Source organism: Cryptomeria japonica, chromosome 5 (genome assembly GCF_030272615.1).
Source record: "Cryptomeria japonica chromosome 5, Sugi_1.0, whole genome shotgun sequence".
Taxonomy (NCBI): domain Eukaryota; kingdom Viridiplantae; phylum Streptophyta; class Pinopsida; order Cupressales; family Cupressaceae; genus Cryptomeria; species Cryptomeria japonica.
Genome location: NC_081409.1, coordinates 774,593,836 through 774,621,509, shown reverse-complemented (window position 1 = coordinate 774,621,509; position 27,674 = coordinate 774,593,836). Strand labels below are relative to the sequence as shown.

Sequence of the window (27,674 nt, the reverse complement as noted above, 5' to 3'; positions counted from 1 at the left end):
TAACCTGAAATATCTGGATCACCAACACATATTTCGAAGAACCAAAGATTTTGGGAACACATATTCTTAATCACCAACGCCAAGAACAATAGAGACATCAATTCCAATTAATATGTTGACATCAATGCCAACCACTTAACAACACCATCTCATCCACAACAATCACATCTACAACATATTATACTAAACAAGTCTAACTTTCTCCCATAACTTTCTTATTGTCTTTCATAAGGAAAAAGACATTGTCTCACTTCACTTAGGGTTTGATCTCATTGTATCTTTTAGATAAAGCTATTTCCATGAAGATCCAATGTAGTAAGTGTGAGTGCATTGTTTGCTTAAACTTCTTTAAGTTCTTACAACTAATAGAAAAGGTTCTTGGTATGTCTTTGTAAGTTTCTATATTGAATCCCTTTAGGGTTTTTAATTTAAAGATAAGAAAATGGAGATAGAGGATATAGTTCTATAACTCTAAGGAGAACAACATAAACATGAAACAATGTATCTCTCTTGGACATGAATGAAAAAATTCAAATAGAAAACAATCCCTTTGAGGAATTAGTGTGCCAAGCTCCAAGAAGACAATCTTGAAGCATCGGTCACAAGTTCAAGAAAATAATAAGTATGGAGGGAATTGTAAGGAAGTTAAGTAGCAGAACAACTTCCTACACTAACCTTGAGAGGAGGGTAATGCAAAAAAAAATTCAGATCGTCACAACATTTACAAAAAACAAAAATAGATATAATAACATTCAAATCATAACACAGTGATTTACGTGGGGAAAACCCTTTTTGGAGAAAAACCCCACACTTCAAAAGCCACCCAATATATTATTCTGCAATAAAAAAATAGATTACAATATACTTACAGAGCAAGCTCTTCACAGGAGTACCACTAATCAGATATTCAGAGGTAACTCAATAGCTATAAGACTCTTACACACAACCTCTATCTCACACACCTCATATATAGGAGATTCAATATACGAAACCGTCAAACATTATTACAAAAACATGGGCTAAAACCACCTAATAAGGTATAGCCGACCTTATCTCCCTTCTAGATGCCCTATGACGTGTCCCTCCCTTTTAACAGCTCATTTATGTGTCCAATGTATTTTATATTTCCTATTTCAGGAGTACAAACTTTCGGAGGCCATAACTTGAGAACCGTGTGCCCTATTGATAAACCATTTGAAGCGCTGGAAATCCCGTGAAGTGCTCTATTGCCTTGTAAACTGCTACATCATTGACACCCACTTTTTAGAGAGTTTTGGGGCCTCTAAAGTCCTCAAAATCAAATTTAAACCTTTAATTAGACCCTTCCAAAATGGAAAATTTAATATCTTCAAAACTAGTTGTGATCTTGTGACATAACTTTACCAAAATGATTACCTATCCAACTAGAAGCTTCAGGGAGAATTTCACACCATTTTGTGCTCAAATGAAAAATTACTATAAATAGTAATATCATGTAAATGCAAGGTTGAGACACCTTTTTCCCAATAGGAATATTTGAATTTGTAAGAAGACAATTCTAATTCATTGAGATCCAAGAGATGCAATGGAAATGTTTCAAGAAGACTGTAAAAGGACAATCAAGGAGAGATATCCAAAGAAGGACAATGAACAAGGTCATCCACAAGAAAGCACATATGAATACCAAGAACAATATTATATTTGTAGGTAACAATGAAAATGCAGTCAAAAGGCATCAAATAATAGATAGGTCTAGATCATGAAATATTAAGAGCAAAGGTAAAGAACAAGGACCCATGATGATTCAAGTTGTCAAAACTAGTCATAGAGTATTCAAGTCCAAATAGTGACACTCCCCAATACTTATAAGGAGATCCTATAGTAAAAAAAATAAGATAGGACTTCTAGATTTGGTAGGTACAATCATAATATTGTGTTGTAGTCAACAAGGAACGTGCCATTTTGTAATCATTCATAGTCCATCATGGTTGTCATGAGAAAAATAATAGAAACTTGATCATCATACAAGAAGCAATAGATGGTTATATAATGATATTTTTTTCTCGAAAGACAATAAGTACATTCATAATAGCAATCTCAGAGCTATGAAGGAGATAAAACAATAATCAACCCATGAAGTGACATTCTAGTTTATAGTCTAAACTCTCAAGACATACAAAAGTTAGATGAGTTCTAAGCCACGAGGATTTGAAGGTTGCGGTCAATTATCAAGGAATAAAAGCATTCATGCATATTCAAAGGCACATTCCAAGGAATGGCTAGGGGTTTATGATATGTTATGGAGGGCTTAACATAATACAAGACCATAAAGCCAAAAACATTAATGAATCTATAGTCAATAGAGGCAATTTACAGTTAGTATCAATAAGGTTTTAATAGAAGCATCAATAAAGGCTTACACATGAAAGGATTACAATCAAAAAATGCAGACAAGAAGCTAACTTAGAAGGTTGAGATTGACTATTAAAGAGATGAATAGGTACAAGATCAACATGACAGGGATGCTACAAGAAAATAGTGAAGGTGGAGTATCAATATAAGAGAACAAATCAGTCTTGAATCTTATTAAGGACAACATAGGACAGTCAAGCATGGACATATAAGACTATTGAGCAATTATAAACAATCTTGTTGGTAGGGTCTTAGTGTTATACGTATGCATGACAGAGATAGTGAAAATGTATAAATTAATGAAGTCAAATGACAGTCCATTTAGAAGATATGGATATAAATCCATAGGATATATTGTTCTTTATGTTAGTTTGGAAACAACAAAGTGACCTTATGAAATGAACAGTAGTAGTCAAAAGAAAAGTTCAGGGGTAACTGTAATATTTGTCCCTGTTAAAAAGGGAAACTACGGTGACTTTTGTTTAAGAATTCACTATTAAAAATCAAACCATAGTCATTAAGATCAAGAGGAAAATAAGAATAATAGTCTTGGGAAAGAGTTTAATTCAAGATTTATTTAAAAAAAAGACCTTATCACTAATCCAATAGAAATATGAGGAAAACATAGGTTTGATATTAGAAAGTGCCTGAGCATATCAAGATTATCATAGACAAGGAACTTAAATTCTTTGAAACCTATTGCAATCATATTGATCAAGAAAAAATGTAGAAGGTAATATAAGAAAAATGAAAGATATCCTATGCCTAATGAAGGCTAAGTGAACTTCAAGTTCAATCAACAAGTCCAGGATAATAGAGGGCTAAGTAATCAATGCAAAACATCATGTAACATCAAATTGAAGCCAAAAAAGAGGATTTTTGGAGACAAATACAATAGTTTGACTTTAGTTGAAGATCCCACATAGGTGTAACATCGGTTGAGAGAGATTTTGGGCCCACTAGAAATCAGTTTGTAGTAGTTTTCACACCTTTTTTTGTATTATTTTTAATCTTGCATGACCAAAGGAGAAATTTCACATGAAGAATGATGGAGAAACCAAAGATCAAGACAACAGTTGAAGCAGAGTTCAAGACATCAAGAAGATCAGAGGTAGAGATGAGATCTAGTTTCATTGTTCAATTGGAAAAGTTGATTCGATGCATTAAAAAAATCTTGTACTCTTCTTTCTTACTTCTTTCTTCTTTCTTTCTACAACCAAAAAAGGCATGACAATATTTTAACTCATTTTTCAAAAGTATTTTTTATTTTTAAAAGCAATTTTCTAGATTATAACAACAACTTCTTTCATTTTCAATAAAAGACATCAAGTTTCCTTCTTATTTATTCTTGTCTCTCATGGTGAATGAATGATATTTGATGCAATTACCATGATTTGTCTAGGAATCCGTTGATTATGTCTCATTCATGCATTCTTCAAGCAAGAAGTTTCATGTTTAATACAGGTTGTAGGTTGTGTTATGTTGGTCTCGGTCAGTTGAAGTTGTGAGAAACTCTATTTTCCTCCAAGCAAATGATTGAATCTAAAAATTCCTATGAAATACTCATGTATTGCATGTTTAAATTTGAGCATGTATTTTTCTAGAGTAATAGAGATCAAATACAAAAAAATTGTAGTTTTTCCTTTGTGTTGTGTTTGTCTTTGTTCACTTTATTTAGCTTAATTCTCTGTGTTTACTCAAAAGGTTTTGAAACTATTAACTATTGTCAATTAGATTTTATGATTTCAGTCATCTCATATTTGTTGAAGCTTTAAATCATGTTTGAGACTCTTTTAAACTTCTATAAAATTTAGCTAAACTGAAATTATATTATTTGCTACATGATGGAAAAAGTGTTGTAAAATCTTAGTGTCTTAGTAAGATTTTCTTATGTTTGTCTTCTCTTTCCCTTTTCTCTCCCAAGCTAAATGAAGTGTCAGCTTCTAAAATCCTAGAGGTCATCTTGTGAAGCACAATTTTCCCCCATTCAAAAGACTTCCTATAGACTTTATCTCTAAGCGTGAGCTTAAGAGATCAACAACTACACATGTAGACCTACAATAAATTATATTCCATATATGAGATTAAAATCCTCTACCTAAACTATGTATATAGGCTATACTTATATGTGATCATTAGTTAGGCCTTCATATAAAAGTTTGATAAATATCATGTATTTATAGTATGATTTGTATGTGGATGAGAAAGTAATATGAGCTATACCTATACGGTATCATTTGGATGGTTATATTATGTGGCTCTGTGTGTTGCTATGTGCATAAAGCATGTAGTTCCAAACTATATGATAAAGTAGATGTACATGTACTAATGTGTAGGTTACTCATATTTTGGAACAATATTGTAAGATCTATTGATGTTGTCATAGATTTGAATGCAAACCCCTAAACTTGTATGGTGTGATTAAAACATGTGTTTGTGGTTCTCTTTCATAGAATTATGTGGTACATAAAGCCATATTTATAGAAGGATCTTTATGTGTAAGGTATCCTATATAAAATGCATGTAAGGACATATTACAAAATGAGAAAGAACTAAAGTTGAATTATTACACAAAAGTGTGTAATGCACAAAATTATGCACATATTAGAAGAAAAGGTAGACACGTGATGAAACAACAACTTCATAGATAATATAACCCCATCTAAATGATAAAATGATATGAATATATCAAGTATATAGTAGGACAAATGTCAAATCATATAAACATATTAAATTTTGTAATACATGTATGAATAACAACTAATGACAAAATATTATGAAAGTCCATGATAAAATCTACATCTATCAGTAATTGCACACAAAAAGATGGATGTGAATGGATCAAAGAAAGAGCATAAATAATAATTCAAACCATTAATTAATGATATCAAATTTCCACAATCATATATTTGATCATTTCTATTCATACATTAGACTGTGTGTGAGTTTTTGTATCAACATTTTGCATCACACTCCTTGATCCATCATCAAGATAATAGAGATATATAAAATGACTAGTTACAAACCAATAACATACTAAAAAGAGAGGGTAGGAGAGAGGTAATGTGTAGTTCTAGGAAAAAGGTATGCTAAAAGTTAGACAGGAAATGTTAATTGAAAACAAAGCAAAACTTAGAAACTAGAAAATGAAAAGAGGCAATGAAAACACAAACATACCACAAACATGCACATAAAAGAACAAATAAATACTAATAGATACACATAGAAAAAATGATTAAAAATCAAAATAGATAACTACATAAAAAGATAAAACATACCCAAGTTAAACCTATACTTAAAATAAAGAAAATATGAACATATATATATATATATATATAGACAAATTGATATCTGCAAATGTGAGGCTAGCCTAAAAATTCCCTCTTCACTGATAAAAAAAGTTTTTAAATTAACATAACATATTTATATAACTAGTACATGTAACACATACTTCAAAAACTTCAAACTATATAACTAAAGATTAGCAAACAATTCTAACTACTTGTAATGTGGGGGAAAATAGGAATTAGGTTTTAAGATAATAAAATCACTAACTAACCTAATTAACCTACATACATTTAAAGATGATTAAATCTAATAGACCTAGGCTCAATCCTAATAGGAAAGAGAATGAAATTCTTATTGGATTCAATGGGGTGTAGGGTTGATCAATCCTCTTTCTAAGTTGAATTTCATTGATTATAAAATTAGGGTAAAATGAGGGATTATTGAAGTGATCTAAGGGAAACAAAAAGCTATAGATGTCCCATGGAGCCATCAACCTGGATCTGAGAAAAATGAGATGTTTAAAACCTGTCCTCCAAAGTTTGACCAGATTTTTCGGGACTTGGTAGCATAGGTTTGCCCCAGTCCTCTAAATTTTTTGTTGTTGAAAGCTAACCTATTCATCAATGTTGGCTCTGTTAGATTTCCCAAGTACAAGCCCGCACTTATTTTTTGCACACATAAAGAAAGGGAAAGATGTTAAGAATAGGGGTTTGCCTAAGGTCAAACCCTGGTTTTGGAATTAACCATGAATTGAAATAATGCAAATATTGAAATAAATGTTAGGGAGATATACCTCAGATCTATAATTGTTGATGATGATGCAATTCTTTTTGAATGAAATCACAAATGTTGAATGTAATGGCATGACAAACACATGAACATGAAAAACCCTAATCACACACACATGCTTGCATGAACGTTGATGTAACTTTTCTCCACAATGGTTGATGATGAATATGCAACCTTGAATCTCTGAATGAATGCTTTATAGATACACAAATGCTAGGGATGGACACTTATATTGCTTCTTGTTCTAGGTCTAAATGAATTGATAGGATTTCTTTATATAGGGTTCCCTGGGAAATTTACTGATTAGGTCAACCTCCAATGGTCATGTGTAGCCCTTGATGAATACTAAGAGGGGGAGTGAATTAGTATGCCTAATAACTTAACCAAACTCTTAAACAATTTTCCAACAGACTGGTGTAGTAGTTTAAACAACAAACTAGTTAAAACATAAATAAGCCAAATAAAAAATAGAGCATTCACCCACAAAAGTAGAATCACCATAACACAAGATATTTTAATGTGGAAACCCAAATGGGAAAAACCACGGTGAGTAAAACTCACAAGTCAACTATCTGCAGAATAGTAACCAGACTAGTGAAGATCAGACCGGTTAAGGCCTTACAATGTTCTTCACCAGAACAAATCCTATTAGGAATCCAGATCTCTATTAGGAGATAAGTCCTGTTAAAGGATTTTAGATCCACGACTATGAACCACCTTGTTAGAGGATTTACAATAGACTTGGCTAGGCCTACCCAGTTAAGGGTTTCAGACTTGTCGAAGAGATTAGTAATCAACAAGTGAATGATCTAGAAGATAGCACAAAATGCTTGATTAGATCCTTGACAGTTCTTCGTTAATGCATTATGGCATTACTTCAGTCTTCTATCCTTTTCACTCACAAGCTCTGTAGTGAGATACCTATTTCGCACAGACCTAATCTGCTCTACAATACTCACACACATCAATCCTCCTAAACCCTAGACATGATGTCCTCATATAGGAATCTGATTTTATGTCAGTCCAATAAGATTAGACTACAATTTCCTAGGTACAGTGCATCTAGACATATTTGGTAACACGACACAGAATCACCGCTAAAGTGTCAGTGGATGATAACTCATCACACTTTACAATTATATCGATTTGGCACAGTATACCGATTACCGGTTTAACGAATAAGACTAGAAAACTAGAACATAATGTTCCAATCAAAAGATTAACTGCCGCTAGGGGTCTTCGTTCCGCTTGAGGTCTTCATACCGCTTGAGGTCTTCATACCACTACGACCGGTAAGATTCTTCTTCAAAACACCAAGTCTTCAACAAATAAAGACTATACATACAATGGCATATAATACCGGTGTGAACAACACAACAAATATTACCAGTGGAGAATAACTCATACATAAAATAAGTGTGTGTCCATCAATGACAATCACAACTTAGACATCATCAAATTACCAATAGCCCTGAGGATCAAATGTTGGTGGGGAGATATAGCACTTACCCCATTTCAAATTAGGGCCCCGTTGAGAGGGACTAGGGTGTTTTGGGGCACCCTAGTCTAGAATAGGGCATTCTGCATCTTGGCCTTTCTGTAAAGAGTGTTAGAATCAATGATAGTGCCAAAGACACTGAGAGGGGGGATGAATCAGTGTCTAACTAGTTAGCAGAATATTTATACTTATTAAGAATTTTGCATCTCAAAACAGTGTACCGGTAAATAAGAATTAATGCAGCAAATAAGAATAACAGAGACAACATAAAGAACACACCATAACACAAGATATTTAACGAGGAAACCTGGTGTGGGAAAAACCTCAATGGGATTTGTGACCCACAATATTCACTCACTGGCTAATGAATAAATATTACTTACAATGAGGGGCCTGCACATGCAGGAAGGCTAGTAGCCTAGAGCTCACTGCTCAACTATAAAATAGAAGTCTCGCTGACTTACAAAATGGATTATCAAAATCCAATACAATGTACTGCTTCAAATCAACATCAACTATGCCAGGTTCAGTATCGGTTTAAGCTCAGTATATAACCAAAACCTTCGCTATCAACTATATCACCTTATACAAAATTGCCTTATACTTCTCATTCATCCTCTCTCTCTCTCTCATATCAAAATGACCTATAAGATCTCATACATATATGAGTCTTTTACAATATGCCATGTCGGCTTTTACAAGAGATAATTACTTTATAAAACAATAAGAAAATTTTTATTCCATGTCGGCTTGAGTGTCGGTTTGCATTGTTGCCGCTGTCGATGAAGTGCCTATCGGTGTACGTAGAAGTCTATTGCCAGTGTCGGTAACTGTCGGTGGGTTGCCAGATGATTTCCAGTTGGTTGTCATCAATGACAACATCAACTATTCTCATAAGAGTGTAGAATGCCAACAATCTCCCCCTTTGGCATTGATGAAAACACTCATGAGAAAAATCCAAAAGCTATTCCAAAAACTGAAGTCCAAAAAGTTCCCAAAAATATGTGCTCCCCCTGAGAAAATGATCTCCTTTGTATAAGTATTTTTCTCTCCACTACTCCCCCTTTGACATCAATGACAAAGGTTGTCAAAAATAGATAAACGAGTGCAAAAATTTCACCTCAAAGTCTGTAACCGGTTGGTTACAATCTGAAAAATATATGCCAAAACTAGATTTAGACTCTACATAAACCTTTTGCTGTCATTCAAGGCTGCCTCAGTCTGTTGGATCGTGTCGGTGAGATAGTGCATGTGTTCTTTCGGTGATCGCTCTCCTTGAAGTAATGCCTTAGATATTTCAATTCTCTGAGAGATAAGATTGTCCAACTTGGGACCAAGTTTATTTTTAAGTTCTCGGGCATTTGACCTTATCCTTGCCTCAAAAACTGTCATTTCCTGCTCAGAAACTGATATATGTCTGGATGAACCAATTATGTTATCAGCTATGTCATCAATTTCTTTTTGTGTTCTACTAATCTCCTTATCTATGTCCGTTGTCAAAAGGTGAGGTTTGCATGTTGCCTTATATAGCTCTTTGTACTCCAAAATTGTAGAGTTAAGTACCGGTAATAATGAATTCAAGTGGTCTGTACACTTCTTTATGGTGTCTTCAAAGAATTTGTTTTTCTGTTTTTCAACTCTCTCCTTAATTGTGTCCTCATTCACCTTGTCAATAGTTATTACATTGTCAACAATAAATTTGGACAATGTGTCCAATTTACCTAAAGAATCCTTAATATGATCTATGTTACAATACCATAACCATATACCTTCTACTTATTTTTCTCACTACTTCCTTATATTATCTCACAAATGAGATCTTACATATATACCAAAACCTAAGACCAAATGTGTAGGTCGGCTCACTAAGAATATTACAATTAAATCAATTACAACAAGTAAGTCAAGATGCAATGCATCATGTCGGCTCAACAACAATACCAATTGATTAAACCATCTCCATAACGCGTCGTGCTGATTTGGAATAGATAACGTATGGCGGTCCATAACCTAGACCAATTTGTCGGTAACAACAAATATGTCAACCCGATTAGACCAATAACCAAAACACCAAAACCAAGTGTCCAAACCATGTCTTCGACATAACCAAGTGATCTCCAGATAATAACAAGTCATCCTAAGTGTCGATGAACAATATAACCTGTCGGTGAACCAAATACCAGTGTTTGTGCATAAGTCACTGAACTTGTCGGTGAACATAGCCAAAGATCTTCAGAAGGATAAGTGTTGATAAGTGTTGACATCAATGACAAAACTAATGCAACATATCCATAATACCAACAAAGAGGACCAAAACAAGTAGCCAAGGGCGTGGGCATCTCATAGTGGAACCCACAAAAGGGTGTACATAATATCAAAGTTGGATAATCGGGCCTAAATGGACCTAGAGAGGGGATGGGGATAGGACATGCTAAAGTGGGAGCACAAACATGAGGTGTAAATTAAACCAATGATAATTTACAATGCTACACTACCAAAACATATAATATACAACAATAAAAATTAAAAAAAATTAATACTTTAGAACAAATTAATACATATAATATATAATGATTAATCCTTTTTAAAATAATCACTCAACTTAATTAAAAAATATTTTTAAAATTTCAGTTCTTAGCTTATTCTATCTATGATTATTTTATTTATAGATATCTATATATATGCATAGATATTCGTTCCTTAATTTTAGGTATATCTATTTATTTTTATCCCATATGTTTTATGTTTATTAATTATTCTAAGTTATAACTTATATACATTTCTAAACTATTTAAGTAGTTATATCGGTCACATATATATTTTGTATATATATATATATAATTTTGTGTTTTTATCATTCTCTCTCTATATATATTATTTTGTGTTTTTATCGTTCTATATTATATATTCTAGTTAGAAATGTTTGTTAATCTTTCAATTTTTAAATTATATATAGTTAAAGTATATTATATACACGTATACACATATAATAATTATTATATGTAGTGATATAAATGCATTATATTAATTTGTACACATAAATAAAGTATATTTTTTATATGTGTGTTCATATTTTTATTTTTAGTTAGCTTTGAGGATATATTTTTTAATTTTTTTTTGTAGTTATATGTTTTGATTTTTAATCATTTTTTCTATCTGCATTAGCTTGGATTTTTGCATGTTTGTGGTGAGTTTTTTTTTTTTTGTCTGTTTTTACTTTTTTGGTTTTTAAGTTTTGGTTTGTTTCCAATTAACCTTTCTTATCTAACTTGTAGCATGCCTTTTCCTAGAGTCATCCATTCCTAAGCTCTCCCCCCCTCTCTTTTTATTTTGTTCCTAGTCTACAACTAGTCATTCTATGTCTCCTTCAACTTTCTATTATCTTGATGATGGATCATAGAGTGTGATGCAAAATGTTGATACAATAAATCACACACAATATAACAAAAAATATCATTGATCAATCTAAACCTTATTTAAATTAAAAAAAATAGACATATACAAACCTTGCTTAGATCTTGATGAAAGATGTATTAATAAGAAATATGAAATTTAAAACTCTAAATGAAAGGAGAAAAAAATCCTAGGGAGTGTAGGAAAGTCACATGGTTCACCAAATAACATGTCAAAGAAAAACACAACTTTACATAAATATATATGCTAATTAAATTGATTAAACAACAATTACGTAGATCAATGAGTTGGAAATGATACTTAAAATTAACATTGTAATTCATGATCTAATAAATGTGAAAATAAAATTAATTGTTCATGCAATATACTTAGCCCTGAATTTGATATCTATGTTACTATACATATTATGGTGCCATAATTTTAGGATCTTAATATGATTGTCACTAACTTGTAAATTTATTTATGTACTATTTGGGTTCACTTTGAAGTATGTGGACTTGGACTTGAACTTGATATGCATAAATGAACCCATTAGTCATAAGAATGATTTTGGTGATGTTTACAAAAATCTTTAGAGATTCTTTTGGATTACAAGGGTCAAGTTTTCTTAAGTCGAACTTCTTGAGATAACAACTTTACAACTATGAGAGAAAGATTGAAGATATCATGTAAGCATTCGATAGACCTTAGATGATGTGCGTTTATGTGATCTTCTCATAATGTTTCTACAATACTCTCATAATGCTCTATGATAATTCCTTTGATATATCCTAGTATGTTTTTAGATGATCCTTAAAATGAGTGAATGAATGTCTCTAAATACAACAACCAAGCACATAAATCAATCTCAACATGCACTAGATTGGCTCATAATAACTACGTGGTGGGAACCAATAATTACATTTCAATTTGAATTTAGAAAGTTTAGGGTTTAAATCCATAACTACAAAAGTGACTTGAGTTAGGACCACACCCACAAATTAGTCTGAAGTAATAAATGAATGATATCTATAAATAAAAAACAAATTTTAGATAAGAATAATAAAAAATAAAAATGTACTATGTCATGAACCAAGTTCACACAAAAAAATATAGTACAATTTATTATATTTGAAATACTGCAATCAAAATAAAATAAAAACGTAAAAAACATGAATAGACAATTTTTACTATTACAATTCAAAAAACATTAATGTAAGAAGAATCACTACCTTTTATACTTGTAAACTAAGATAAAAGACTAATCCAAATACTCTTTTTTTAGCCAAATCAAAATCATAATTATTACTATTAACATCATCATAAAAAAGAATAAATCTCTCATATGAGTGTTTGGACAAATACCTTCAATTAGGTGCTACAACTATTCTAAAATGTCTCTAATCCTATTCCCAATGTTCCTTTAAAAATCATTTATACTTTTAAAATCTAGGTGAAAGTCAATATCTTATAGAAGTCTAAAACTGAATCATTTGATTTTGATTTTGTAAGTTTTGAGGCTTAAACACTAACCCACACTCGATAGTAACATTTATATATCAACTTTATGTAAGAAAAAAGTCATTTACATGTTAAACAATATTATTCATTATCATTAGTCATATTGTCTTTAATTCGTTTAAAATTAAAAAATAATTAATCAAGAGAGTATGATTATTAATTTAACACAAGAAAGTCATTACTATATGCATATCAATTACTGTATTTTAATTCAATCAATTATTTAATCTCGTAACCAGTATGTTTCAATCGCGTAATTTTAGATTAAATTTTGAAAAACACCACTTCATATTGATCTTCATATATATCATTAAAACCATACATTCAATTAATACAAAATTCATTACCATATTCATATCAATTAATGTCTTTTAATTCAATCGACTAATTAATCTAGTAAACAGTATGTTTCAATCGCGTAATTTTTAGATCAAATTATGAAAAACAGTATTATTGATCTTCATATATATCATTAAAAACATACATTCAATTAACACAAAAGTCATTACCATATGCATGTCAATTAGTGCCTTTTAATTCAATTGATTATTTACCCATAAACAATATGTTTCAATCGTGTAATTTTTAGATCAGACTACGAAAAAGTTCCTCCTACTGATCATTATTGAAAACAAACATTCATTCTTTGATTACAACAAAATGTCATTACCATATGCATATCAATTGATGCAGACTATTCAATCTAGTAAAGAATATGTTTCAATCACATAATTTTTAGATCAAATTACGAAAAAAATACTTCCTAATGATCTTCGTTAATATTAATTAACAACATATATTAAAAAAATGTCAGTGTTGAGTCATTCATTAGAGAAGAGCCGCCCCCCTCCTCCTAAGAGTTGCTATGTGACAAAACATATAACCAATGTCTAGTGGGGACTACAATACAATCAAAGTCATTCCCTATCAATTTCAGCAAGGACAAGGATTCCCTTGCCCCTCTTTTCTATGCTTCCTTCCAAACATTATAAGGAGATTCAAAATTCACTTTAGAGCGACATACAGCACACTTGGATAACAGTCCACACTTTTAGACATTTGTTTTTTAGTTTACAAAAACAAGGAAGGAATGTGCAAATTCCAATTAAGTAATAAAAAAATAAACAAACTAATTTTCTTTTCCAAACCCGATATTTGCGTATGCCGTACGCATGTCTCAAAGAGGATTTAATACGCATGCATTGCATACATACACATACGGTTTCGTATATAGATGGATATTGACAGAGTTTTCAGTGAGTGTTTTTTAAGGCTCTTGATTTGCAGAAGACAGAGAGAAAACAAAAAAACTGAATTGATTTCATGCTTTTCTGGGCCTGAGAATTCATGAGTTTTCGAGCTGCCTTGGGCTTTGAAGATCAATTGTGTGTGGAAAGACCTGAAATTAGGTGTGAATTGGTGAAGGCAAAAATCTGAAAAGCGTGTTGAAAGGCATAGTCAATGGTTGGTCAAGTCAGCCAAAAAGGCTTTAATGCTCAGAAAGGTCAAAAAAAATACATTAAAAGATCGGTGCAGGGTAACTTGTGGTGGTGAGTGTTATTGTTACCAGGCGGACAAACGAAATAAAAGGGAGAATTTTGTACAGATGTTGAGAGTTTTTGAAAGGAGAAATTGAAAATTGATACTGTAGCGGTTCTGCAGATTTTTGGTTGCAGGTGGGGATTGAAGGGGGAAGATATTGTGAAGAGTTGAAATTGGGTGATAAATTGTGTTCTGGAGCATTAAAGGCTGGTGAAAGAGCTGAATTTCGAGATGTCTGGTGGGGTGAATTTGACGTGCCGTGTGATAATTTGTTAGTGAAAGTTTTTGTGGGTGGTTTTTCTTTAAGAAAAATTTGGTACCCAATAAGGAAATATGATTGCCCAATTAAGGAAAGTGATCCATGGTTGAGAAAATCAGACATGGGCGTGTGAGAAACCCGGCTGAAGTTGGGTTCCGTTTGGAGGAATCGGGCTTTGACATTGTGGAGGTTGGCTAAATTGGAGGAAAAAATTGTGGGATAGGAGGCTTTAAATTTGAAAAGAATAAGTTTGTTAGAAGAGAAGAATTTGGTGGCGATTATACAGTTAGTCCGCTAAATTTAGCTCCTTGCTGGAATAAAACATGGAGCCGATATGATAGAGGTTTTTGCCAATTTGATTGCACATAGAGCAAAAGGGATAATGGGTATTTGTGTGCAATAATTTTAAGTGGGTAGTCTTGTAAGAAATAATTCTATTGCATTTGAATAAGTGAAAGCTCGGGTGTTGTTTTATGTAAGAGATTTTGGAGGTTTTACAGGAATGGAGAATATTGTGAAAGTGGGCAGAGATAATATAGAGGAAATGTACAAAACCCTAGCAGGATGGTCCAGAGCGTTACCAGAAAGAGAATATTTTGGAGGAAGTTTAGCGGGGATAGTAGAAATCAACGACTTTGGAATCTGCCATTGAGAATTGGTGTGCTTAATGAACGCTGGAGCAGCTCAAAGAGATATTGTAGTAGACACTTTTCTGATTGTTTTTGTTAATCAAGAAGCTTTTCTGGGTTGTTTTTAAGGCAATAATGCGAGCAGGGCTTAGTACAGTGCAGCAGACATTAACCCCAGAGGCGGCAAACATATTGAATCATGCCATAGCAGAAGCTTGCCGCCGAGGACATGGGCAGACCACTCCTCTTCATGTTGCTGCAACGCTTCTGGCAGCACCTGCTAGTCATCTTCGCCAAGCATGCATTCGATCGCATCCTAATTCAACTCATCCCCTTCAATGCCGGGCACTGGAACTTTGTTTCAGTGTGGCTCTGGAGCGATTGCCAGCAGCGCAGGGCCTTGTTCCTGGTAGCGAACCCCCAATTTCAAATGCTCTCATGGCCGCCCTTAAGCGAGCCCAGGCACATCAGAGGAGAGGATGTCCTGAGCAGCAGCAGCAGCCTCTGTTGGCAGTTAAGGTAGAATTGGAACAACTTATTGTATCGATACTTGATGATCCCAGTGTCAGCAGGGTGATGAAGGAGGCTAGTTTTTCTAGCCCTGCTGTGAAGGCAACTATTGAGCAGGCCATCAGTATGGCTAGCTCTCATTCATCGATCTCCCTTCCATCTAGCGCCATGGATCGCGTGGGCTTCAGATTGAGCAGCACACCTTCAATTTTGGGAAACCTGGGCAGAAACCAGCATTTTGAGGCAATCAATAGAAACTTAGATGAAGTAAGCTCTCACCCAATTTCACAAAGAAATCCCTACTTGAGCCACCGGTTACAGACAACAATGGGTGCCTCCGACTTGTCTAGCAATAGAAATGAGGAGATTAGGAAAGTTATGGAGATATTACTAAGAGTCAAGAAGAGGAACCCAATTCTTGTAGGAGAGAAAGAACCTGAAGCTGTAATGAAAGAACTTGTGCATAGAATAGAAAAGGGTGAAACTCCGGAGCAGCTTCGAGGCGTTCAGATCCTTGAAACAGAGATATCATCATTCTGTTCTGGAAATAGGGATAAAGACAACATTGATATGAAGTTCAAGGAATTGGACCGAGTAGTGGAGAGTCATTTGAATGGTGGTGTGATTCTTAACGTGGGTGATTTAAGGTGGCTTGTAGAGCAGCCAAAGGCAGGAGGAGGGGCAGCAATAGGTGTGGGAGTCTCATCTTCTGTGCAGCAAGTTGTGTCGAAATTGGGGCATTTGTTAGCTAGGCATGGAACGTCTGGTCGAATATGGCTCATTGGAATTGCAACCTGTGAAACATATCTTCGGTGTCAAGTATATCATCCCTCAGTGGAGAGTGATTGGGAGATGCAACCTGTACCTATGGCTGCTAGACCTGCTCCAGGAATGTTTCAGAGGTTATTTCCTGTTCCTTTGTTCTTTAGCTTGTGGCATGTGGTAACATGAAATATTTGTTTTCCTACAAAGAATACTAGAAGGCGTGTTTTGAGATACATCAGATGCATCATTTCTTCTAGACTTTGGGGTTATCATCACTCTGATTTTTTACTTAATAATCAGTCTTCTGATTAGAAAGTGCAGGAACCTTATGGTGGTCTACGCTTTGCCCATTTCAAGTCCTTTGTATATGTGAGAGATGTGACTTTCTGAGTAGTCTTGTCTGTGAATGTCTAAAATTGACCACAGGATTGGATGTGGTAGAGATCCTGTGTGAATATTTGTTGTTTTTTCGCTGATGTCTAAGCTGATGACGGTAGTCATCTGCAGTTCGGAGATTTGTAAGTGTTTTCTGGTTGCTTAGCATAACATTATTTTCTCCTGGACAGACATTTTGATTTTTATACTCGTAACAATCTAATCGATCTATTTGATCTAAGTTGTATGCCCAGTTTATGCATCTGGATTGTTAGTTCGTAACTTCATTCTAGTTGTGAAGGGATTTAAGGTCTAGCCAACATGTCGCGTTGATATGAAAGTGTATGTTCTTTAAACCCGTCCAGTGGTTTGAGTTTTCGCCTTAGGCTTTTCATAGTGGTTTAAACTTTATAGGGAAAACATGCCCGAAACGAACTCCACAAATTGTGACCCGATATGCGTACCTGATCCATCAGTGATAAAGATGTGACTAGGATTTATTTCCTTTCTTTCATCATTCCTGTAAGTAGATGATATACAAATATAATTCTTGATAATTTTGCGGTATTCTTGACAGAGTAACTTCTATTTATCAATAGTCACCCATATCCTGCATCTGTAATGATTTTTAAGGGTGAAAGTTTTGATACATGAAAATAGCTTGGTAGGGGTCTTGTAACTAACCATGTTAAAGAATTTATTTGGAAATATGCACGCTATTACTATCAGCAGAGTTTCTTATTGCGGTTGGAATCCTAATTCTTATAGAAAATATCCTAAGTTCACATGCTTATGATTCATACTAATTAGAAGTCAAAATGCTAACTTGTGCAGAGCCTGTCTCGCTTGTTTTTCCTGTCTAATTCACAATTGAATGAAGAATGTTCGAACATATCATTTTAGTGGCTTTGTGGTTGTTGCAAAACTTTTGATCTGTTTGTGATAATTCTCTCCGTATCGAATGGACTAGAAAAACTTTTGATCTTCTTGTGATAATTCAAAGATATCATTTTAGTTGCTTTGTGATTGTTGCAAAACTTTTGATCTGCCTATGATAATTCTCTCCATATCGAATAAACAAGCAAATGAAAAATCAGTCTGCATGCATTCATTTTCTTGGAAGAGTTGGATTTTGAATGGTGGGCATCATTTTTTTGGTAAATAGCTTTTTTTGTTGTCATTTCTAATTAATTATTCAATCACTCAACAGATATGTTGTTAGCAATTCAATGGACTCACTTATTCCCCTAAAGCCATTTCCAGCAATGGTGCCCCCAGCAAAGAAGTCTGCAGAAAGTAATGAATTGAAGAAAAAAATTCATTGCTGCTCCCAGTGTATGGCTAACTACGAACAAGAACTCAGTAAAATGGAGGAGGAGAAGAAGGCTAGTGTGCTTTCTGCATCTCCACAGTCCATATCAGAAGATCAGACATCACAGACATTGCCTCCTTGGCTTAAAAGTGCAGCAAGAACAACTAGCAGTGTCAAAGGACCAGATACATTGCAGGTGAGTTTTTCAAATGACATACTACTATTTCATCTTTGTATTTGCATCAGATAAAAAATGACACTCATATCCTGGTTCCATAAGTAGTCACCTTCTAAGAAGAAACTTTCTTTACGATCTATTTGTTATCAGTTCAAGGTGAAAGTTATGTGCCCTTATTTGCAATGCAGGCAAAAGATCAGGAGCTTGTGTGGAATAAAAAACTGGATGAAATGCAAAAGAAATGGAGTGATACATGTCGTTCTTTGCATCCTCATTTTCATGTACTGCGACCAGTTATATCAGTTAGCCAACAGGAATCATTAAGGACACCTGCTCAGGCAATGGATGCAAATGAAAAAAGACAAATTGATTGTACTGTTGAAAATTCAGGATTTCAAGATCCAAGTAGAGGCAACAGGATGTTTTCTATGCCACTCGACTCTTTATGGCATCCATCTTCTCAGTCCCAGTGTGCTGTGCCTATCTTGGCACAAACTAATGGGACAGTAGTTGAGGGCATTTCTAGAGCTTCTTTTACAAAAGGTCATGCCAGAATCCCCCAGGTTGGGCTTGGAGGTTCCTCATGTGACCCCTCAATGAGCTTGCCACGATCCTGTCATGCATCTACTCCCCAGCCAACCTCAGTTATGACGGATCTTGCATTAGGAAGGTCTAGTTTGCTTTTATCCCCTTCTTGCAACATAAGCACCATAGGTGAAAGGAACCCTGTGGAATTGTCCCACAAAGAACGTCTGAATGACTTACCAGGTTGTCGACCATCTAACTTTAATTTACCTTGGCAACTTTCTCCCAAAGTGTCAACTCGATTGACTGATGCACACCCACCTGGAGCAACAAGGTCTTTGTTTGATCAGAAAAGTAGTAAAGATTTTGGCTCAAATCAACATGTGGATGCAGATGCATTCAAGAAAGTTTACAAGGGTCTTGATGAAAAGGTTGGGTGGCAGAATGAGGCAGTTGTTTCTGTGACAAATGCAATTATGCAATGTAGATCAGGGAACAAGCGTCGTGGTATGGGTCTGAAAGGAGATATATGGTTGCTTTTCATGGGTCCTGATCGAGTGGCAAAATGGAAGATGGCTGCAGCTCTCCCTGAGCTTATATTTGGGAGCGAACGAAATTTTGTTTGTATCAAATTAAGCTCACATGACAGTGTGATGTCTTCAAGTTGGAATCAAGGCCCATGTGAATATGCTGTCAACTTTCGGGGAAAGACAGCTTTAGATAGGATTGCTGAAGCAGTTAGGCAGAATCCATTCTCTGTTGTACTTTTGGAAGATGTAGATCAAGCTGATTCTTTGATTCATGGCAGCTTGATTCAGGCAATTGAGAAAGGAAGGTTATCAGATTCACATGGAAGAGAAGTTAGTGTTGGTAATGTAATTTTCATCATGACAAGTTCAAGGACAGAGAAAGACCAGGAGTCAGCAAGGCAAGATGTACGTTTTTCTGAAGAAAAAGTAGCAATGGCTTGTGGATGGCCAATGCAGCTTTCAGTTGACAGTGCCCGATTTGAAGTTCTAATCAGCAAATGTAAGAGAGTTTTTGTTACTAATTCCTCTCAAGAGTCAGAAAATAAGAATAATGAACCTCTGCCTTTAGGCTTGGGTTTGAGAGGCAAACGGAAAGCTGACTGGATGAAAAATGAACCAGCTCAAAATGATTGTGGAAAGAATCTCAAGAAGATAAGTAAAGAACCTTTGGTATGCTTGGACTTGAACCTCTCTGTAGAGGAGAATGATGCAACAGACTTTTCTGTTAGTCAAGGACCTGCTGAAGCATGCCAAGGATCTCGTGACTCAAGTGACCTGACAGTTGAGCAGGGAGTTAAATTTGCCAGCGAACATTTCAAGGAGCTTGCTGATTTAGTGGATGAGAGAGTAGTTTTTAAGCCTTATGATTTTGAAAGTCTCGCAGATAAAATTGTTGAGACCATTAGTTCAAAGTTCTTCAGTATAATTGGAGCTGAAGGGTTAATGGAGATTGATGTAAAAGCTCTGGAGCAGATCCTTGCTTCTGTTTGGTTCAACCCTGATGGAATGAAGATGTTTGAGAATTGGATTGAACAGGTGCTGGAATGCAGTTTAATGGAAGTACGCACATCATGCAACGTTTCAGCTGACACAGTTATTAAACTATTTATTGAGAAGGATTGTTTTTCTGGAGGAAAACCACCTGCAGCATGTCTCCCTAGAAAAATCTCAGTTAACAGACGAACTAAACCCTGCCAAAATGCAGGTGCTATTTAAATCATGCTGCCATTCTCAATGAAAAAGTTTCCTAATATCAAGACTGCTTTGCAAAACCTGATAAAATTGGAAGCTCTCTCATATTTATTCATTTTTTCATATAACAGCGGCATAACATTTCTGTTTAAATTCGAGGCAAAGCCAGGCAACTACATCGTATGTTAGGTTATTCGAGGTTAAAATCTAACTAGATCTGTAAAACTTTACTTAGAGTGTATAATAGTTTCAATCCTGCATTCATTTTACCCTTTTTACTGGATCCAGAGCCTTTGTGGGTTCATTTGGTGCTCTTACCTTTCATATCAAAGCGAAGTTCTCCATTTATAACAGCAATATATTGTTGTAATTTACTGCTCCCTTCTATTTCGCATATTGTTTAAGGAAAGCTAGTTAAAAAAGGAAGTATGTTGATATTTTAAGTTTTCATTTGGATTGTGTATTGTCTTTTACACTTAAGTTGATTCTGCAAGCTTCATTCCATTTTCGTATATTTTGTTGCTCTGTTTCAAGTCAGAGAATTTGATTTTCTTCTTATGCAGCATAGAACTGGTTAGAGTTAGCAAAAACTAGTTCCTCAAGAATGATAAAAATAATAATTCAATTGATTAGAATAATATGATTTTTGAATTGACATTTGAAATAGTTGTTAGAAGGCCCAAAACAGACTTCACAGAACAGAAAATGACATAACCTGACTTTTAACTATAGTGTATGCAGCACCAAGGACATCCTTTTGGCTGTTGAAGATAGCATATGCATGCATCTAGTTTGTTTGGCAGCTCACTACAGTTGGACTTGTTCTTTTTTAATCTCTTGACATAACACTTGATTCATTTAATCCAATTGCTCATTTTAGTTGACAGGAGAATTCTTCACCGGACTTGGTTTGTTTCTTTGTGCTCCTGTCAATTCCTTCAACTATGGTTTTGTCGTGGGTTGAAAATTGAAGAGTTCATAGTGGATATGAGCACAAACCTGAGTGTCAAGACAAATTAGGTTATAATAATTAAGATCAAAGCTATTCAATAAAATGCTAACAATCGAGAAGGGATGGATGACCGAGAGTTGATCTCCAAATGTTTTTGGTTTCAGAAGGGAAACAGGCTAACCTATCCAGTGTGGCTATCAGATAGTGAATTCAGTGTTTTATTCCTTGTTTTTTTTCACCTTTTTTATGCAAGAAATCACAAGCAGGGCCCAGTAGCATTCATGGACTGAGATGCAGGACATGTAACGTTTAGAACAAGGTGTAATGTCATTTCTCCTCCTCCTCACAGCTCAGAAGAAAATTTTCATACCCTAATCTGGAGGTTTACAAGCAGAACTACAATTTACAGCAATGGAGCAAGTGCATCGAAAGTTACAGAATTTCAGATTTGGAGCATGCAGTTAAATGATCTCCTTTCTATATATGAAGCCAAATCTTAAGATTAACGGTAACATAGAATTGGAAGTAATGAATTCTACGTTACTGGATTTTATAGAACCCAGTTCCCTACCTGAATTGAAACAGTTTTGGTACTGACCCATGTTCTGGTTGATCCTGAAAACATCTTGGATTCTTTACAGAACTGCTGTGTTTTCACACATTACCGGATAAACATGCAGGGGTTTGCTTTGCTGCTGAAAGCTAATGAAAAAGTACAACTAGCCTAGCTTAAACCATAAATCATACTTTATTGATCTATTGTATTTGATAATTACACATGCAACATTCACATTATGGTTGTTTGAATTATTTTTAATATTTTCTGTACAGATTTTTCCATGATGATCTGAACCTGGGATCTCAACAATAGGGCATTTCCTGTAAATGAAGTTAGAACTGGACAAGACAGAGAAGTGCATTAGAAAATGGTGGTACATAGATAAAAGTAAGCTCAATAAATTGAAACATTTAATAAACAAAAAAGTACACAAAAATCAGAATTTGCAGTCTTATATAAAGGAATTATCATGCAGAAACACCCTGAAAAGTTAAAAGAGTATAGAGTCTCCTTGTTACCACTAAATATGATTTCCTTAAAAAACGGAAGAATAAATGTTGCCTTTATTAAATTAGAACTTGTCAAACTACCAAACGAATTTGGAGTTCAATCTATCTTTTTCTCTCTGGCATACAAAGAGTTCTAGGTGAGTTGGGATATTCAATTTTGAAGGCAGAACAGTGTGAAATTATGTAGAGCTCTTATAGACAAAATTTCCATAGCTTATAATGTTAGCTAGAATTTTTTTGGATTGGATTATGTAAGCTTTTTTTTTCATCAACGTTTTAGATCACATTCTATGATCCATCATCAGGATGAACGAACAAGCTAAGATATGATAGTGTCGAATTCTATTAGACACATTAATGAAATAGATAATGTTTAACATTCAAAACGAAGAAATTACTGAAAATTTTAAAATATTATGTTCTTACACATTTGAATGATGGGGATCACAATTTCTCATTAGATACATGGGGATTACAATTTCTCAATGGATAGATGGATACCCCAAATTCATAGGAATTGTAGATGGTCCAGCAGGGACAGAAGACATAAAAAATATATCTAAAAAAGTAATAAATTTTGTTTCAATGGAAAAAATAAAAAATAAAAAATCTTTGAAACTATATGTTAGCCATGATAAATACAATATCACAAAGTATTGTATCAAATAATTTAAAATTGGGTTGATAACCTTTTTTTTTTAAAACAAAGGGCTAAAAACAAAATAACGTGATGACATCTTAAAAGTAGTATGTACCAAATTAATTAAAAAATAAGGTTAAATTAAGTAAATAAAAATGATAAATTGACACTTAAGGGGCATTTATATCCCATGTTCTGGAACTTCTTCGATTTTATTTTAAAATGTTTATCATGCAAGGACAGATGTTGCAGTTAGACAACGTTTGTAATTGTAATAAATGTTTTTTAATAAAAATAAAATAAAATCTACATCAATAAATTTTATTTATGTGGAGATACATATACTTTATGCATTTAGTATTAACATGTATGGATGGTTAGATATATTGTCAACCAATCTATTTTTAAATAGGATTGTATTAGTTAAAAGAAATATTATATATATATATATAGAGGAAGGTTTATATTATTGTATTATATAGTTGGTATTTTTGTTTGTATATGGTAGATTATAAAATTGTATTTTAAGAAGATTTCAATTTCAATTTCAATAGATGATATAATCAAAGAAAATATCACTATCACCTTCATTAACTCACCTTCATTAACTGTAATTCAATTGATCTACAATCTTTTTGGTTAACTATAGTTTTCAGTCAATTTTTTCATTCTTATATTTAATGAATAGTTCATTTTCATATTTATTATGTCTTCTTAGTTTAGAAAAAACCACATCTTCTAATTATGAATAGTCAATGCCAACATTTAGCATATCTAGATGATTTATAATACAAATAAAATATCAAAGTTTATAACAATGAATAGTCTATTTTAACATTTATTATATCTATATAGTTCATAAAATCTAACACAAACATAATTTTAAGTCAATGTTTATCGATCTACTAATTATTTAGAAAAACACATCTCTCATAAATATAAATATATATTATAAGTAATTTAATTGGAAAAGTTTAGCACTTAACAAATTGAAGTGAATAGCAACTCCTCTATTGTTATTGATGAGAGAGGTGAAGCTCAAACAAAAAATATAAGGCCAATGTGAAGCATGCCCTTCACAATAAAAATAAATAGGAGAAAAGGCCTCAGATGAGAAGGATGGAAATCAATCCAATGATGTAGGTAAAGACAATAGTAGCAATGTGTTCGGTAAAATTAACAATAAACATTTTGTTTGCACTGCATGTTATTAATGATATCATGTTTCCACAATCCATCAATGTTGTTCAATCTTGCTTTTGGGTTTGATTGTGTTGGATTTTTTTCATCAACATTTCGGATCACACTCTATGATCCATCATAAGATAAAAGAGTGCTAGAGGAGAAGCAAAATGGTCTCGCTAAAATGGAAAGTCAAAATGTTAATGGAGTTTGGTGACCAATATCTTCAATTTGAGCAAACATTGCTTGGATTGTGCTACCACCAACTTGAAGATCCTTGAAGAGGAAATGTCTAGAACCAAAGTGATAAGAACACTAGTATTTGTGACTTTAGTACCAATATTGATTCTCTCAAGGATGTTGTGCATCAACTCTCTAAGGAAAGGAAAGCAATCCCCAATCTTCAAGGTTTGAGTCATTCTCCCTCCAACCAACTTGTAATTGTGGTCCTAGTGGTTATTGTTGGTTCTATAAACTATTTTCCATCAACTCTCTAAGGACAAGAAAGGGATTCTCAGTCTTCAAGGTTTGAGTTCTCCCTCTAGTTAACCCATGATCATGGTGCCAATGGTTGTTTTTGATTCTATGAACCGTCATGTGTTACTATTTTTGTGTTATTAGTGTTTCTCATCTTTTGTTGTTTGTTTGTTTTAATCCTTACTTCAAGTGTGATCTTCTTGTTGAAACCTATTTCAATGATATTAGATTTATGCACATGATCCATCATTAAAATGATAGAAACCTATTTTATCACTACTATATGTCTCATATAAAGACAAGACCCTTGTTTTCCCCTTCACTTAATCAAAAATAAATTTAAAGACAAGACCCTTGTTTTACCTCTCTACTCCATGATCCGTCATTAAGATGATAGAGACCTATTTTATTGCTACTATTTTAACTCATATAAAGACAATCAACTCGCAATTGTGGTACTGGTGGTTAGTGCTGGTTTTATGAATTACTTTGCATCAACTCTCTAAGGACAAGAAAGCGATTCTCAATCTTCAAAGTCTGAGTTCTCCCTCCAATTAACTCGTGATTGTGCTGCTAGTAGTTACTAGTGATTATCTTGTGCTACTATTTTTGTACTATCAATATTTTTGTACTTTTGTTGTTTGTCTCTTGCATAATTTCTTTGTATCAATATTTCAAATCACACTCCATAATCTCTCACTAAGATAATAAATACCTCTTTTATCAATACTATTTCAACTCACATAAAGCCCTCCCTCACTCCAAAACAAGTTTTAAAAGACGTCCTCCCACCCTTTCTTTACCTCCACTCTTGACTTTTCCAATAATTGCAAAAGAGGAGCGGGCAAAAACATAATTTAAGAATAATGTTGTCTTTATAGGTTTGGGCTTTTTGGGAAAGCTGTGTTTTAGCAAAATAAAGTAAAAAATGGGGTTCCTGTCAGCGAACGGCAAATGAAAAGTAAGTTAGTCAACAAACCGAAATTATGATTACAAATCCTGGTTATTTGGCAACTCGTGTCTTACAAAACCAACTTTTGGCATTTAACGCTCACTGTCAGGTCAGGAATCTGTCATTTGACACCAACATATTATTCATCATCATCGCCGTCATAATTACCTTCCTCTCAAAAGGTAAAACTGTCATTTTTAACTGCAAAGAAGGAAATCAAAGAGGAATCAAGTACGATGTACACGTGGCAGTTGCTCAGCATTTGAAGCGCATGGGAAAAGTTTTCTTCTTTAAGCTAAAAATAAGTCGACGAAAGCTACAATCCAAATGTCTTACACGCACCAAAACCAAATATAACTTTTCGTATTTATGAATTATTCTAAACTGTACACGTGGCTTGCCTTTTTGGGAACTAATCTAATGCTGTGACAAGGAATATTGAATTGGGGTGGGGCCCTCCCATTAAAAAAAAATAATAATAATAGTATACCTAGTTTAGACTGTATGACACATGGGACATGGTATTAACAAAGTTGATAAAAATGAAGAGACATGATCAGTACTTCCTTAGTCCTTCCCTTCCCTTATTTCTTCAAACTCTAGAGGTAGTTTTCTTTGGTTTTAGTGTTTCATCATGTTGTGGGATCACCTTTTGATATCTCTTTTTGGGTGTTTCCTCTCCACTTGCTAGGGTTAGCATCATTGTAAAGGTGTGTGTCTTACATTTTGGTGAGAATAAAAGGTGATTAGTTCAAAAGTCGAGCGGATTTGATTCTTTTTGTTGGGTTACAGGAGGTAAAGGATCAATTCTAGGATTGTTTTGTTTATGCTTGGTTGGATTAGAGGAGGTAAAAATGAATGGGAGCAACTTGAGAGAATAAAAAGGTGACATGGTCAAAAGTTGTGCAATTTTACCTCTTTTTCTTGGACTAGAGGAGATAAAGGACTGTCTCTAGGAGTGTGTTTTTGTTAATACTTGGTTAGTTTAGAGGAGATAACAATGCATGGGATCAACTAGAGAGAATAAAATGTGGTTTTGACTTATTTGGTTGAACTAAAGTAGATAATGGACCATCTCTAGGAGTGTATTTTGTTAACATTTGGGAGGTTTATAGGAGATGAAAATGCGTGAGATCAATTAGCAAGAATAAAATGTGACAAGCTCAAAAATCGACCAATTATGGCTCTTTTTGTTGGACTAGAGGAGGTAAAAATGCATGGGATCAACTAGAGAGAATAAAAGGTGATAGGCTCAAAAGTTGAGTGATTTTGACTCTTTTTGTTGGATTGCAAGAGATGAAGGACCATCTCTTGGAGTGTGTTTTGTTAACACTTGGCTGGTTAGAGGTAAAATTGCATGGGATCAACAAGAGAGAATAAAAGGTGATAGGCTCAAAAATTGAGCAATTTTGATTTCTTTTGTTGGACTAGAGTAGATAATGGACCATCTATACTTATGTATTTTGTTAACATTTGGCTGGTTTATAGGAGGTGAAAATGCATGGGATCAATTAGAGGGAACAAAAGGTGACCAGCTCAAAAGTTGAGCAATTGTGGTTCTTTTGTTGGATTAGAGGACATAAAGGACTATCTCTAGGAGTGTATTTTGTGAACATTTGTTTGGTCTAGAGGAGATAAAAATGCATGTGATCAACTAGAGAGAATAAAAGGTGACTCGTTCAAAAGGTGGCAAATTTTGGTTCTTTT

The 27,674-nt window shown here is 33.9% G+C and overlaps 1 protein-coding gene across 1 annotated transcript; it reads left to right on the top strand.

Moving 5' to 3' along the window:
* The first annotated feature begins 14,153 nt into the window (after window positions 1-14,153).
* On the top strand, window positions 14,154-21,146 carry LOC131031317 (protein SUPPRESSOR OF MAX2 1). The gene is made up of 3 exons (XM_057962414.2): window positions 14,154-16,722; window positions 18,171-18,468; window positions 18,639-21,146. Exons 1-3 carry the CDS (start codon window positions 15,446-15,448, stop codon window positions 20,718-20,720), a joined length of 3,657 nt encoding a protein of 1,218 aa, XP_057818397.1. The 5' UTR covers window positions 14,154-15,445; the 3' UTR covers window positions 20,721-21,146.
* Window positions 21,147-27,674: the final 6,528 nt, after the last annotated feature.